The sequence below is a fragment of the Chaetodon auriga genome, chromosome 1 (assembly GCF_051107435.1).
Source record: "Chaetodon auriga isolate fChaAug3 chromosome 1, fChaAug3.hap1, whole genome shotgun sequence".
Lineage (NCBI taxonomy): Eukaryota > Metazoa > Chordata > Actinopteri > Chaetodontiformes > Chaetodontidae > Chaetodon > Chaetodon auriga.
Genome location: NC_135074.1, coordinates 7,039,665 through 7,056,813, shown reverse-complemented (window position 1 = coordinate 7,056,813; position 17,149 = coordinate 7,039,665). Strand labels below are relative to the sequence as shown.

The window sequence follows — 17,149 nt, the reverse complement described above, 5'->3', positions numbered from 1 at the left end:
GTGTGAACTCTTCACATTCGAGGTGGGGATGTTTTTCCTTGAAGCACATGGACTCTAATTACAAGAACCTCTGCTTTCATTGATGGTTTATGAGGTACCTAGATCCTTAGGCCCACCAGTACACTCGCATTCCTTGACACATCCCACACCAGCCTGGGCCAAATGGACACTCTACACCTCCATAAAAGCCATACCTCCATTTATCATCCAGCCTTCATACCTCCTCTTACCTCCTCCTTCTGCGCTTGCCCTGCTCTTTTGTCCCCTGTTTGCCCTGCCTCTACATCTCCTCTTGTTTGCAGCAATTAAAGCCAGGGTGAAGTTTGAGCCGCCTGGCTGGCACTGCTAATCTTCACATTGTCCCTTTCATTAGGCTAGCTCCCACTCACAATAAAACACCACTGACCCGTTCTCTTAAAAGCGCTCAGAGAACACAATGTGATTGGGTCGTGATTGCATTTGAATGGGCCGGGACAAACACTTTGATCTATTTTTTGCTCCTCCCAAGCTTTGCCTAGTTTTTTTTCATCTTCCTCTCCAAGTCCGACCTCAGGGCCATTGTTGGTTGGATATTCACTCTGCCTGTTAAATGGACTATGGATAAGCAACATTGTTAGAAAAATGAAAGGTGAATGACTGACAAGTGCATCAAAAGGGAATCCTGGTCTTTTCCCTCCTCTTACTGTCTCTTTCTCTTAGTGCATCAGTCTGTGTGTGTGTTGGTGGACTGCTGTGAGGCGTTTTGCAGCAATAGCAGTTGACCCCTGCTTTCCATTTAGGCCTCCACCCAGAATATTTGGATTAAGTACAAATGAGGAAAAAGCCATTCAATCCTGCTAGATGCAGTGACGGACTCGAGAAAGAGATTAAGGTGGGATTAAAACAATGCCAAAGAGGAACAAGTCAGAAAAAGGACAAGAAGACAGGCAAATCTATGAAGACACAAGAAAGAGTAAAGAAAAGTTGGTGAAATAATGAGAAGCGAGCTGGGTTGGCAATGCAGCGCTAGAGAGAGAGAAAGTATTGTGCAAGAATAATGTGAATTCATTGTCTGGGAGGGAGGCCGGATGGTTTCCCTATAGAGAGTTGAGAGATGGACTCTGTTTATGTCAAAGGGCTTTGGAGAAGAAACCGGGTGAGAGCAAGAGAAGGGGAGGAAGAAAGAAAAAGAGCTTTCTCGTACTTCATGTCATTGTCCCCATTCAACAGAGCTGACGAAAGAGGATAAAAGCGAAAACAAAGTGTCTGGAATAGGGTTTTTGGACTTGACCTGCTTGTTAATAGCAGCAGTAAAGGTGTCAGCACCAGCTACTGGGCCAAACCAAGGCAAAGCCTGTTTTAAACATTCACCCTGGCCCAGACCAAGCAGATGGAAGCGGGATTCAGCTGTTTAAATGAGGACCAGGGCGAGATGGTATTAAGAGCAGGCCAGGATGGATGGATGGATGGATGACTGGCAAAGAGGGATTTTCTACTGTAAATCCCCACTAATTGAACATGGTGTTATTTGTTGGTTTCTAATTAAATTCTGTGTCCTTATGAAGCACCACGCTCATGTGAAATGAAGTTGTCTGCCTCTCTTTTGCATGAGAGATGAAAGGATGTCATTTCAGATGTAATGCTCTCTGATTTGTAAGAGAAGTGGAGGGTTTGGGCGGGGAGGGGGATCTTCTCTCTTTCTTCTTTTGAGGATCTCTCATCTGAGGTCGCTTTGCCGGTTGACCCCAATCCTCTCTGCTCATGTGAATGGGGGTGGGTGCATGGTTGAGGGGTGTAACCTGGACTCTCACAGGTTCTTACCATGTAGTGCAAGTTCAGGGTTGCTTGCCACTCGTGTGAATGCAGAAATGAGAAGTGATTTACTGCTCCACTCTGTCCTCCCAGCCCCTTCCCAGGATAGGATCCTTCTCTCTGGGGTGACGAGGGCAGATCTGAGAGCTGCACTGTGCTGATGCCTGTGAGAAAATCAGTCACTCTAAATATCCTCAGAATGGAGTCAGACATGTTTTTGGCAGCTTGTAAATGAATCAATGAATGACAAAGTACGGTAGACAGACAAATACGCAAACAGTTAAAAAAGTTCAACTCCACCATTGGGTGTTCTAAGGCTGTGTGTGTGTCGTTGGACTGCTGTGAGGCTGTGAGGGTGTGAGAATATTGATTTTCATTTTGATTAATTAATTGATGTGTATTCCTTTGATAAATAGACTCTGAATCCAGAAGATAGCAAAATAATATATAACCCATTAGAATTTCTGTGAGATGACAATGACATCTAGATTGTACAACCAGCAGTCCTGAACTCAACGATGTTCAATTCAAAAGAAGCAAAATCTTCAGATGGGAGAAGTTGGAACCAGCAAGTGTTTGGCATTGAGACTTGACAAATAAATTAAACAATTAATCAGTTATAACAGTAGCATTCATTTTTGCTTTAATCAGTAAATATATCAATTAGCTAGTTGTTTCAGCCCTGGATGTACCATATTAGGATATATCACATCGTTTTCACACTCTTTAAACAAAAGGGGAATGGTTTAAGATTCTGTTGTTGGGGCCCAGATTAAATGTGAGAGCCATGCAGTCATGGATAATGTTAGTGCTGGGGTGTGATACACTGCAGTTGTTTTATGATGGTCGTGTTTGTAATTTTCTTATGCAAGCTTTGTATAGGACTAGGTATTATTTGCACATTTGCATTTATTTGCATTTATCTTATAAGAAATACACTTACTGCAGCATTTCAAAGTTGCCCAGTATGACTGCTTTAAATAACATCTTAGGTCATGACTTTGCAGTCTTCATTACTGAGACATTTAAGTGTCGGTTACCCCCCCCCCCCCCCATGCCAGGGTGGCTATGTCAGGTTGTGACCGAGCCGACCATGGCCTTTACTGTGACTTTTCCCGAGCCCCTGCAGGCCAGGTCAGAGACAGGTTAGGCACTATGGAAACTGAGCTCTTAGGTTCAGAGTGACCAGTAGGTGTAATTCAAGTGATCAGTTTTCCTCTTCTTGTAGCAGGTTGAACTCCTCAGTTTCAGACACAGAACACAGTGTCATAGGTTTGTTTTTCAGTGCATGCCACCCAGTTGTGAGTAAAAGCAGAGGTGTAAAAGTGAACGGTAAGAAATGACAGTGATTGGCATATTCTGCCTGTTCTGGTTTGTATCAGCTGGTTAACTCCACTAACATAAGAAGAAATCATTCCGCTGTCATAAAATATATTAGGCCTCAGGCAAAATGAGCACAGGCGCTCCTTCACACATCAGAGGCTATGTTTGTGATGAGTTTGCTGAGTGTTCAAACCATCATCTAGAAACTAAATTTATCATGAGACCAGATGTGTCAGGATCTGCCTCATTCAATCTAATTTGACTTTGGAGGCAACATCGTATTTTTGTATTTTGAATTCACAGACTTTGCTGGTCGATTTGTGAGATTCCTTGCACATCAACAACCACTGCCTTCTAGTGTGCTTTGTGTCAAAGTGTCTCGATTTCTTTTCCTGCTCAGTTGCCCCTGTTTACATTTCTATAGAAATTTGCCTTTAATTCTTGTGAGCTTCCAATAATGCCAACTCTTAGTATACTACAGTCGATGTGTGTTGGGAGTTGGCCTAATAACCCAGCAACCCCCAGGTGTCACAGTTTATAGCTTAAATGTGTGTTTGTGCACCCATGTGTGAAAGAAAGAAACACTGGAGAATGTCAATACACATCCACAGTCGTTTCTCTCCTCATCCTTCATCTCTTCAAGCAGCTCAGATCAAACCTGTCTGATGGCCGTCGTTGACACGGTGCCGCGTGTTGTGGCAACCATCAGTGACTGCTGTAAGAGGGGAACTCAACCTACGACCTCTGTCTGTCTCTACCAGGCATGGGGCTCCCTGTGGTGTGAAAAAGGCATTTGCTCTTTTCCCGGACTTTGCTGGTGATGCGGGGTGTGCTGTAGCCTCAGGAGGGCTTTGTGGTTGTAGAACACATCACAGTGTGAATATGAGAGGTTGAGCTCCATTACTTGTGGAGAAAATGTGACATCTTCTCTTGAAGTTACTGCTGCTGGCATGAAAGCCTCTTAAGTTCCTTGGTTGTCTTGTAAAATTGAATATGTATTTCAGGAATAATAGATGATTTGAAAGTCAGTTCTACTTCAAAACTGCTGTATGAGATTATGAAACGACGTTCAAATGTTTGAAAAACTGTCTGTAAAGTTCATCTGGAAAGTAAAAGTATTTGGCCAAATGTCATATATTTAAAAACTGAATATTTAACATGTGTAGATGTTGTAATCCCATAAGACTCCTCATGGAGTTCATACAATACTGTGTATGATTTCTCATCTTTCTGGGAACAGAGACAATGTGCTGTATGATGTGTGTGTGTTTGTCCAAATCCCTGAGGCTTTTACAGAGTGAAAATGACACTTGAATGACCGATTTCCAGCCAGCACTTGGGCCATTTGTACCTGTCTGTTTTCTGTAAAGGCCGACAAATTGGAACGTCTCCCCACTACAATATGCCTTTCTGGCTTGGCCATAATTCAGCGACTGGGCTGGGCCACAGAGGAGCTCAGATCTTGGCTCTACAAGAGGAGAGTGGCCCGGAGCCGTTCCCTGGTGGTCTGGATGCTGACAGTGATGTAGTGCCCACTGTTAGATGCCAGCAGGAGAAGGGGGTCAGGCTCTCAGCATGGGTGTGGGATGTTGTGTGTGTGAAAGGGAGAAAAAAAAAACAGAAGGTCTGTGTGCATATGTGGATATGTGTGTGTGCTTGCACGTCCTTTCTAGTCTGTGCAAGGTCTTTCTCACACAAGACTAATGGTTGGTGTTGAAGTCTTCAAGTGGATGCTGCAACTTCTACAAACAGAGCCCATACATCAAATCTGACCTACTATTGTCACCACTGAACAGCATTTAATGGTGCTGTGGTCTAACAGTCCAGACTCACAGTAAACCTGGCACTGCCAGTTTATTCTTTTTTATACCAATCTATTCTCTTGTCTTTTTACTAAGTCTTTGATGGCAGGGATTAAACTTAAGATCAAAGTTTGGGTTTTAAATAACACACAGTGCTGTTAAATGTTGAAAACCTAGTCTTAAATTGGTGTATAGCAATGTTTTCCTCTTCTTTGCAAGTGTTTGTGGCGGTTGAGAGAGGATACTGTCACTGGTGGCCATGGAGAACCAGAGGACCAGATGTTGTTGTCACTGGAAGTTTTGGTTACAAGGCAGTGGCAATGGAGTTCTTGACTTGGATTTATTGAGCAGCAACAATTCGCTGCATGGACTACCTTCTTTCCTGGATTCTCTAATTATTATTGTTGGTTATGGTTGTGTCAGTGCCATCATAAAAGCCTGTGTAAATAAGACACAACTATGGTGAGTGCTGTGGGTCAGAGGGCAGTTGTTCACAGCAAAAGTCTTTCAGGACTTTTGCTGTGAACAAATCTGTGAATCTGTGACATCTGCTGTTTAGAATCTGATCCAGATGTTCTTTTGTGTCTTTTCTTTGCTGAGATTACATTGCCTCTATCAGTGCAAACACTAAGGGGAGTGGTGCAGAATCCATGAATAGTAGCCAAAGCAGGAACATGAGGAATGTAGAAAAAACAGTTTACAGAGCATTCAGAGCGCTGTCCATTGAGGCACCTGTGCACACCTGGCCAATTACAAGAAGTAGGCATTATGGTTTGATTTTTGGTTGCAACCATAAAAAGGGAAATTTTGGTATATTTCAACCTGGGCCTTATACTCTCATGTGTTTATGGCAACCTGAATATGAGTCATGTTAACTTTGTTTTTTTTTCAGTCCTGAAAGTTTTGAAAAAAAAAGACAAATAAAACTTTATGAGTTCATGCATTTAGATATACAATTTTCTCATCAGTGGATACAATGACCTACTGTAGAAACGCTGTTTTCCCTTTTCCAACAAGTGAATCTTTTTGCGTCCTTTACACCCTCCAGTTCATTCAGCTCCTCTGGGTGTTAGGGTGTGACAGGCCGGTACGAAGGGACAGCAGACTTTCCATCTCTGTAGCCGCCCCCTTTGGAAAATGGAAATGTTGCTATCACACAAATTACATCACATCAATGTGCATTTCAGCAGACTGAAGAACCTTTAAGTTGATTTAAATTACACTTTAACATCATTTGCATCACAGCAGTGTTGCATTTCTAAGTCAGTAAAAGTGTTAGAGCTGCACTGTAACCCAGTTAGAGTGCAATTACCTGCACTTTGAGGGAGGACATTTCCATTTGTATGGGCTGGTGTGGGAGTAGTCCTCCTGTTCCCTGCTGTTTCTACAAGGGATAACGAGTGAGACCATGCCCATAGGCTCCAAATGACAAAAGACTCATCCAGCACCATCAGTTTCCATCTTTCTGTGTGCCCACCTTTGCTGTGTTCCCCAGACATGCTCAGAGGGTGTCAGTAGGTTGTTCAAAGACAATTAGTGAGACCAAACAAGGACTGCAAGACCCCGGGCTACTGACACATTGAGATCCTAAGCAGTCGTACATAAGGACAGATACTAGACACACTATCACTAATGGAGTGGTTGCAAATGGCCTGGCTGCAGTTCACCAGTTCTATCATATTGCTATGAACGCTACTGTGAAATACACTAATTTGAAGTTAAAGGAGGGGACATTCATTCCGATGTTATGCCCTGTTATTGCTGCTTGGCTCTTGTCCGCTGTGCCATCTTCGGCTGATCCAAGATCCAAAATTACCATCTCTTCTCTCTCCATTTCTTACCCCATTTTAAATACACATAATTCGCTCGAGCAAACTGTAATTACTCAGATTGTGATTCTGTTGAATATGTTTGATGCCTGAGGGGCCTCTCTGCTCCTGTATGATTTTCCCCCTCACCACACACTGTGTTCACGTGATTCTCTGCTGAGCTGGAGTGCAGATGTGCTTTAGAGCTCGGTAATCACCAGCTTGGGGCTTCTCGCCGCTCGGCACTAGTCTTTAACAGCATGTAAGCACTTACTCATTTGCCTTATAATATCATGGTAGGAAACCTTAAAAGAGGCTACAGTTTATGCAGAGACGAGCTAAAGATGCCGTCTGTCCTGACACAAACCGTTATGTTGCCAAAGACGCAGAGCGCTTTGTTGGAGTGGCTTGTATTGGCTTTACCCGCGGAAAGAGAAAAGTCCTGAGAGCGTTTTTTTTTAACCCTTGTTTTTCTCTTGTAGAAAATAATGCCATTGCCATTGATTGGAGGTGACTTGGTTTAACCTGAAATCTGACTGTGTGAATCTGTGTGTAAGAGACAGGAAAATGTGTGAGTCTGCAGGTAAATGTGGGAGGACAGTAAAGTGGTGTTTAGCTGAGAGTGCTCATCCCTTTAATCTAGCCAAGTTTTACAAGTGTTAATGTTCTGAGATAACTAGAGGTCTGCTGTATCAGTGTTACAGCTGCAGCCTGCAGCCTTTCTCTGGTGTCTTTAAACTTTGTGAAACTCAATACACCTCCACCTATTCACAGGGACTATAGTTGTGCATCTGTAAGTGCTTAATATTTCAAAACATATATGGAAAAAAAAATTCAGTCTTCTGGGCCAATTAGAAACAAATTTTGAATTTCCCCACCATATTCGGCTTCAATTACAGTATATTTCCTGCAGAAACTGTTTTTACGTCTTTTCACATACTTTGTGATAGGAGGTCGTCATTGTCTCATTACTGAAAAGGAACTTACTAGTAGAAAATGCTCACAGGCCGAGCTGTCCAATCACATTTCTTCCAATCCCAATGTGATATCTCCATATTCATCCAACGTGGAACCTATGGTGTGGTGTTGGCAGCTGTGTGTATAGTATCTGTGGCCTCTTAGTGCAGAAATCCATCTTTACATCACTCTTGATCCACTGATGCAATTGCACTCAGAGCTGCAGCAGGCGACGTTTTACTTTGTTAGGCTTGAAAAGCGGGCGACTGCTATGTTTTATTAGTTGTTCTGTCTTTGGTATTCGCTAAAACATACAGTACATGCTGACAAAAGAAAATTTAATCCACACACACACACACATACACAGAGAGCCCCATTATTACTGCAGATGGAATAAATTTCCTGTCATTATCATCACAGACACTTCCATCTGCTAACAGCTGGAAAAGAAAGTGGAGAGCTGGCAGATGTGGTGACACAGCAAAACAGAGTGAGAGAGAGAGTGAGTCAGAGAGCGAGAGAGAGAAAGAGTTGTAAATTAGTAGTAGTTGTAAGTAACTTTCATAGTTTTACTGTTGGAATGCAGTGGTTGCCGGGCAGGTTGGGTGTTCGTCACTAATCATACCACTGTTGCATGACAGCATTAGATGAAGTAAAGCTTATTTTGATATAATCTTAATGAGGTCAGTGTAATGTTCTAAAGGTGTTAGTTGAGCGGAGAAAAAATTATGAAATGATTTCCCACTGTTGTGGGATGATTACGCTGATATTGTTTGACGGAAGGACCTGTCAGACGAATAAAAAAATTCAAAGCGTTTCATCTTTAAAAGAAGAATATTTAATGGGGTGTATGTTTTTACATGTCAGGTTTGTCGTAAATGCCAGACAGAAAGACATGATGAAAAGATGGGCAAATGAGAGGCGACAGCAGTGTGTGCTGATGGGAGACACCTCCTTTGACCTCCTCCAGCTCTGTTTTGAATTCCAATCTATTTTGGGAAGCTGTAGTCACTTTTGCCAAGGACCTTGTCTTTCTCTCTCTCTCTCTCTCTCTTAATTCAAGTCTTTGATTTGATGTATTTTATTCACAGCCCAGGGGGAAACTTTCTTTCCACCCTGTGCTTGCAGGTTGAGCCTTTTCATGCGATCCCATGGGACCAGTTATCTGTGAAGTATCTAGTTCAAGGTTGTTTTGGCAGGTATTGATGTGCTGGGGTTCAAACCATTGACACTGCAGAACAAAACACCTGACCACCGGACCATGTGGACCTTACATGTAGTCAAAATAATGAAGTTTGACAGTTTACTTCCTGTAAAACTTCCCTTCACACCATGGAAGATTGATGGAAGGAGGAGATGATTTATGGACAGATGAAAGATGTGCTGGCGGCCGGACAGTTACAGGGATGGATGGATGGATGGATGGATGGTTAGAGCAATGGATGGGGCTGATGATGGCAGCCTGCCATGTATCCAGGCACTGTTTTGACAACAAGAGCCCCGCCATGGCTTCCCTTTTGTCTTGCCTCTGTTTATTTTGCCACCTGCTAGACTGGGGGGAATGGGGTCAGCTCAACAGGAGCAGGGTCCTGTCACAGACACACACACACACACATACACATGCACACCAGTAGGTTGCTGGGGAAGTAGATGACACACACACACACATGCACACTCACACACGCTCGAAAAAAGGTCAGAGGTCATTGGGTCAATGGGTGTATGTGTATGTTTGTGTTCTTGAGTGTATGCTCTTATGGATGTATTTGTGTGTGTCTGATTGATTGCACAGCTATTCTGTGTATATTTGGTGGGTCGTGCAGTGAATTAGGTAGAATTCCGTGGTCAGATGGAATGTTTAAGGTTCAGCAGCTCAGTCTCTCAGTTCAGAGGGCAACTATGGCCATGCGACTGAAGCAGACTCAAACAGAGACTCAAAACACTGAGCTCATCTGCTGCGATGACAGTACGGTCGTAAGATGGCCATGTTCATTTTTTTTACATTTCATCTGTAAAAAAGGCCAACAAAGGCAGAATCCACTCCAGTTTTTTTTCTGCTGCACTGAAGAAGTTGAGGACATTGATGGATATGTCAGTAACAAGTACTGCAATCTGCTTTGAGTACATTCTGTTTTGTCCTAACGTGGAGTTCACTCATTCTAGTTGGACACATGATTTAGCTTCTGCTCAAATCAATTAAATACAAAGCTAATCTCACAATCAGAATTTTAATTTCATGCTGTTCCGTTCTCCAGCTAAATAGGACATTGCCCCTCAACAGCTGTACGCACTGTGCACATTTGCCTAATGTTCAGATAAAGCTGGGGGGCAAGTGTAGGTGTGGCTGATCTGGGTGGGTGAAATGTGTGTTAGCCCTCCGGTTAGATTTTGAAGATTTGTTGGCTTCACTCAACGGCTGCTTCAGCTGTGACGTGCAGTGCATGACTGCATCTTGATAATACATGACATGTAGGATGTTGTGTCATTAAGGCAGCTGTCTGTCTGTGTATAGACTAGACATGTTTTCTTTCAAAGCAGTCACTCAAGAGTCATATGATACACAGTTCATATACCACTAGTATATGTCATGTACAGTGTAGATGATTCCTTTTGAAGCACATTGACACATTCAGTTAGTCGGTTTGACAGTTATGCAGCTCCTCCAATCCAACAATCCAAGAAGAATAATACATCCCTGTATTGCTTGGTGGATGTGAATGCATACATTCAGCTGTCAAACAATTGATTTCGGTCCATGCTAGGACAGGGTGCAGAGGGACCAATGATTAGATACACAAGGGAGGATCATTTGTTCTAAAACTCACAAATTCACAAAACACACTGAACACAACCACCAAATCTGGACAGATTTCTGTGGGGTTTTGTGAGTAATTTGTGGATTTTACTCATTGCCCATGTCTTTCATCTGTCTTGCAGTCAGGTTTGATCCGTGTGTCTCACGAGGAGTATTTGATTGCTCCATTACCCCAACATCTGGCTGAACTACACAACTACAGCGTCCCTGATGGTCACCACCCGCATGTAGTCTACAAACGCTCAGCAGAACACATTGTCCACAGAAGATCTACAAGCCCATCTAGCACCAGTTCCTCCAGTCCAGACAACCTGTACCTTCACCATCATCATCAGCAGCATCATCACCATGACTACCAGCATGGAAAGCTGCAGAGGCAACACTTCTGCGGACGCCGCAAGCAATGTATGTAAGGGAACCTTATATTCCTTACACTTCATCTGATATTTATGTATTTATGTTGAGGAAGAGAAGTAACTGTATATGGAGTTGTCAGTTTATGTGCACCCTTCATACAAATTTTGCACACCAACATGTCATAAGTCACATTACTGCGGTGTGTGATATAAATCAGACACACCAACAGTCTTAGCCACTATTATTCATTTTGGCGGAATCCACTGAAGTGCACACCATTAATGAACATTTTGGCATGGTTGCATCCATGGTTCACAGACACACATGTGGTAAACATGCTTGCAACAACAGTATGCGTAAATTGGATGATTGTGCATGACACTGTGAACTTTAAGCATGCAATGACAACATCCTCAACACCCAATCGAAGGATTCCTAAATCCTAAATCTGTAGCATCTCAGTGTTCTTCTGCCATTTGAATTTATGATGTAATCAAACAAAGCATTAATGTAATTTCAAGGTAAAATACAAACATATCCAAACATGAATTTTTATTGTATCAGTATTATTAATCTTAAGTTAAACATTATTTGACTATTCTTATACCAAAAACCAGTCAATACAGTCATTTGTAATGTAACACATTATTGGAGTATTTTTAGCACATCATAGCTTGAAAGTTAGCAAGTTATGGCATTTTTTTAGAACAGCTGACCTCAAACCACTGCAGTCTCTATATGCGCACATTCATTAGTAAGATTAATGTCTTACTTAATTAAATTTTTTTGAGTGTAGTACGCCCAGTGTAATAGGTCCACATCAGCCTGAGGCTACTCAGCCCACAGCCTAGTTTACAGTTTTATCTTTCCTTCTCGTGGTGAGAGGTAGGAAGCAGCGTGGGGAGTGAATTTCCTGTCCTTTCAACACCAGAGCCTGTACGCTTATCGCCCGGCACGAGCCAGGAAAGACCCTCACTGCCAAGTCACTCTGTCCGCCTGTCTTTGTCTCTCTCCCTCATACTCTCTCTGTCTCTCCTCCCTTCCGTCCTTCCCTTTTCCCTCCTAGACGCTCCCAAGCCTCCCGCTGAGGACAGTTTCATCATGCCTGACGAGTTTGCAATACCTGAGGCAGAAGGGCCAGGAAGGGCAAAGAGATCGCCCATTAACTCCAACAGGGTGGGGGGTCTGAATGTGGAGACCCTGGTGGTGGCAGACAGGAAGATGCTGGAGAAACATGGCAGGGACAACGTCACCACCTACGTCCTCACCGTCATGAATATGGTGAGGGTGGGACAAAGGAAGAGAAGGAAAGGAGAAGGTGGCATGTAACATATGCAATAGTGATGGCTTGAAGACACGTGGAAAATCTATTGTATTGCCATGTTTCTCCCAGCTGTTGTTCATTAATCCCAAATGGGAGACTCTTAACTGACCATGACAACCTGCAAAGCAAAGGTCATGTGACTGGGGGATAGCCAATGTACCTTTAACACTAGCAAGCTAATCTGCTGGCATGATCCGATGTCTTTTTTATCAGATAGAATACAGAAAGGAAATTTGAATTGGAAAGTTGTTTATATTGAAGGGACACCTGCAGCCAGATTATACAGTTTTTAAAAGAAGTAGCTCATTCATTATCTTACAAGTAAAAAGTTGAATTTATAAGCATTAAAACACACACTTGCTCCATTCAAAACACTCCGGGATTTTGCTGCTATGGCTTTACTTGGTCTGGTATGACCAGTAGCTTATAGTGGCTAATGTCAGCAAATGTTAGCAAACTTCAGATAGAAATTACTGTGTAACACACGTTACTGGGTCAGCTTTCTAACATAACCCATTTAATCAGCAGACTTTACTGCATTGTTCCCTTTGCTGTACCGAGTTCTGCTAACTTTCCAAGGACAGCCATCTTAATCTCTTCCTCACTCATAACCGTTGTTTATAAGCTAGCATGGCTAACGAATAGTAGCCTGCAGATGTCTTCAGCTGTCTCCATCAGTTACAGAGCCTTGCCTTGTAAGTAATAACGGCTTGCAGAGAGTCTCCCTCATTCTGTCAGCAAAATCATTGGGTTGCCACCAATGGCAACATGGAAACACATGATGAGAGATGATGAATTAAGTCGGCGAACATGACTAAATGTTAAGTGAATAAAATCTAAATACATACGATTCCACTACATATCTTTTGTTTTCATCGTTTTGAGGCATACTGGGACTGATCATTACTTTGTATTTCTCTCAACAAGAGAAGAGCATAGGACAATCAGAAAACCATGAATGTTAGATTTGACACATAGTAGATATTACTTACAGTGTTTTCTACTCTTGGGCAGGTTTCCAGCCTTTTCAAAGATGGCACCATTGGGACGGATATCAACATTGTGGTGGTTAGCTTGTTGCTACTTGAGCAGGATCCAGTGAGTAGATTCAGACAACAGTTTTCCTTAAAATGTATAATTTTGTGCTGGGCACTAGTCATTGATGAATTAACTCTTACTCTGTATCTCTATTTCCCTCCTTTCATTTCCAGCTGGGCTTGACCATCAATCACCACGCTGATCAGTCCCTCAACAGTTTCTGTCAGTGGCAGTCAGGTCTGGTAGGTAAAGGTGGTAAACGGCATGATCATGCTGTTCTCCTTACCGGACTGGACATCTGTTCCTGGAAGAATGAGCCTTGTGACACCCTGGGTAAGAGTAAAGCTAACTGTAACAAGCCTGTTTTTTATTCAAGTGGGAAGCATAGTTGATACTATTTAAGTACAACACTATTCTGTGAGATGTGGGAGCTGTCTCAAGGGATGACAACTTCAAATCCCTTGCATGACATAAATATTGTCATTTTCGGCATTTAGACAGGTGTAGAGGTAATGCTGTTGGTGGAGACATTACAACAGGAGGAAAGGAAATTTTGACAGGTGCAAGCAGAAGAAACTGCAAGTCAACCAAAAGCTACATTTTATTGGAGTTTATTGGAGAGACAGAGAGATATGACATTCTAAGGTCCTCGGCAAACGTCACCTTAGTTAACTGTCACTTTGAGGGAATGGAGCCCATTAAAAAGTATCCTGCCATGGTTGTGTGTCAAATCTGTGTGCAAAACAAGAAACTCAGTATATAAAAAACCTGAGTCTGCATATCAAGAGAAAAAGTCTGCAACAAAGTAACAAATGTTGATCAAGAACCATGCTTCACCACGTCTGAGGTGACCAGCGCTGCACTTCAGGATGAGCAAATGTTCATGAATCTTGAGAATTGTAGGAACAAAAGACAGCTGGAACAACATCGTTGGAGCCAACTAATCTTGGCTAATATCTTAATCATATTGCTTTCACACTACTAATTGCGAGTAATCTCAGGGCAGCACTTTATCTCATTAACTGCAGGAGCTAAAAAAGGGTGAAACGTAATTACAATGATTTATTAGCTGTATGTAACTTCTGTGGCTGTTCAAAAAAGATGTTAAAAGGTATTGGATATGAGAGTAAGAAGGTGAACACAGTTTTGTGTGATCCAAATTTTGCCAGTGTTGTTAAAGTCTGGCTCCCTAACCTAGTGGCTCATTTCTGAACACATATTGTTTTTACTGTACTGTCTTATATTTTTGGATCCATTGGGAGAAACAGCCTCCAGAAAATAGATAAAACAGTTAGTATTCCTAAATGTTTTCATCATCTTGTCAGTTACAGTAAATCCCACATCTAGGATCTTCTATTTTTTTCCTAATGCTGTTATGTCCACCATCAGCAGTAGTCCTCTAACCTGATTTGCTACCCAAATCTAGGAGCAAACTTAAGTAAAGTTGGCCAGGGCTTGTAAGGTTGCACTTTGCATCTGTCGTGAAATCCCCGTCCATGCATGTAAGTATGCATGCAAAATGTAAATATGACAGACTTTTGTTGCTTGACAAATCTGTCTAAGGTTTCAGCAGAAAGAGTGTGCTCAGTTACACCACAGAGAAAGAGACAAGAGTATTTATTGTTACAGATTTGAAGTTTCATTATTTCTTAACTTTTTGCATTTTATGCAGTCAGTTATAGTTAATAACCAAGTATCCCTTTGCTCCTAACACCTTCTCTCTCTCTCTCTCTCTCTCTCTCTCTCTCTCTCTCTCTCTCTTCTGTTATCTATTCAGGTTTTGCCCCCATCAGTGGAATGTGCAGCAAGTACAGGAGTTGTACCATCAATGAGGATACAGGACTAGGCTTGGCTTTCACTATCGCTCATGAGTCTGGACACAAGTATGTTTAATAAAAACCACATCATGACAAACACAATAACTCACACAGAGTCTGGGCATCACATCCATTTCTTTATTCCACAGCTGTAAAATTGTAACTGTACACTTAAACAGATGAAACTGTGTTTGACTTTAGAGTCATGTTAGAGTGTTATACTATACCAGTCACTGTAATGGCGCCACGCTGTGAGTGAATGCAATGAATCTATATTACGTGAAATAAATGAGGTCCAATTTAAAGAAACAAATGCACTTTGAAATAAGACTGCACGTTAGAGCACTACTTCATCCACTCCATGACACTTAATGAGAGAATAATGAAAACTGCCTCAGGCCACATGGCTCTGTGCTTGTGTTTATGCATTTCCACTGAAAAAGGAACCCTTTTATTTTTGATATTTAGATTTCATGTTGCAGTAAAACCCTTCTGTCTGCCTGGTATGCTGTCATCACAAACAAAGAACAAAGTTTTTTCACCCAGATGATAATATGTCAGAATATCTCTAATCCACAATATCCTAATGAATTTAGCCAGCTAAATAAGAGGCATGCCCAGAAACATGTTGACTCGAGGTCTATAACTGTTCATTGACAAGTTAACAAAGAAGTAACTGGGAAACATATGATGCAGTGATAAATGAAGGAGACAAGCTAAATGCATCATCAACCATGTGAGACTTTGTGATGATTCCATGCAACAAAGCATAACTTTTACTCCTGAAGAACTCACACTACATGTCAGCCAATGCCTTTGTCCATTGTTGTTTCTTTCCATGTTTTCCTCCAGTTTTGGGATGATCCATGATGGTGAGGGGAACCCTTGTCGCAAGACAGAAGGCAACATTATGTCTCCCACTCTGGCTGGAAATAACGGAGTCTTCTTCTGGTCCACCTGCAGTCGACAGTACCTCAGCCGCTTCCTTGGGTAGGCCTCGACGCCACAGGCAAGTGCATCAACATCGTTAAATTTGTCATTGCTGACTTTCTGACACATGGGTGTTTTGCTGTGTTTACCAGAACAGCCCAGGCATCCTGTCTGGTGGACGAGCCTAAGCAGATTGGTCAGTACAAGTACCCCGAACAGCTTCCCGGGCAGCTGTATGATGCAGACACGCAGTGCAAGTGGCAGTTTGGCTCCAAGGCCAAACTGTGCAGCCTTGAATTTGTCAAGGTGAGAATTCACTTTATACATTTTCAGTTTAAAGCTGCTTTAATCAAAATTTTTGTATTAACAATGGATTACATATCAGCTTGTATGTGAACAGGTTCATGTGTAGTGACAAACCCACAGAGCGTTATCATCTGACTGTGTAGTTCCCTTCAGCTCTTTGAAGCTCCATAGCATCTTTAGGCTAATTGATTTGCTTGCAGTGCTCACAGTTGTACTGTTTTTAGCCACTCTCACTGCCCTGCTTTTCAGAAAAATGCTCAAAAAACCTACTACACCCTACCTGTTTATGGCAGAGACAATGTTGCCAATGTGCCTAGCTCCCTCAAGAGTAGGTGGGGACCAAAACAGAGTTAGAAGGAGAGTGGTTATTGGACTTCCATTCATCAGGTGGACACCATACTCAAACTGGCAAAAACTCCAAACTCAATATCTGTTGGATGTGTCAAACTGTTGCTAAGAATCAATTAACCATATCGACAAACAAACAGAAAACTGTGTTTACGAATTATTTCATTGCCTGAAATGGCCCCCCAAAAAGTTCTGGTTCTATGTTTAATCAAGGTGCTTAATTGGTAGTATATATAAATGTCTCTCTTTGAGAAAGTTCTTGCCAAATAAAGGGAATAAATTATGTTATAGGAACCAGCACTATACACTAAAGAAAGGCCAGGAGTAAGGATCATTCCTGCAATAGATCATTAAACTCACCCTGTGTTGTGCAGTTACAAAGAACCAAATCTCCAGCAGCTGAATAGTCCCGGTTTTACATGGAAGCCAACAACCTTAAATTGAGTATTATTCACGTGTCCCTTTGCCTAAACCAAGACTCACAAGATGAGCCTCTGGTAATGAGATGGTGCACTCAGATCATATAGGGGCTG

General features: G+C 42.2%; 1 protein-coding gene across 1 annotated transcript in view; it reads left to right on the top strand.

Annotated features, from left to right (window-relative positions):
• The window catches only part of adamts18 (ADAM metallopeptidase with thrombospondin type 1 motif, 18), a 56,489-nt gene that overhangs the window by 4,381 nt on the left and 34,959 nt on the right, over positions 1-17,149 (top strand). Inside the window, exons 4-10 of the mRNA XM_076736634.1 lie at positions 10,619-10,901; positions 11,920-12,134; positions 13,192-13,275; positions 13,389-13,548; positions 14,993-15,098; positions 15,885-16,022; positions 16,115-16,268. Of these exons, the coding sequence (XP_076592749.1) occupies positions 10,619-10,901; positions 11,920-12,134; positions 13,192-13,275; positions 13,389-13,548; positions 14,993-15,098; positions 15,885-16,022; positions 16,115-16,268 (1,140 nt within the window). The remainder of the gene's footprint in view (positions 1-10,618; positions 10,902-11,919; positions 12,135-13,191; positions 13,276-13,388; positions 13,549-14,992; positions 15,099-15,884; positions 16,023-16,114; positions 16,269-17,149) is intronic.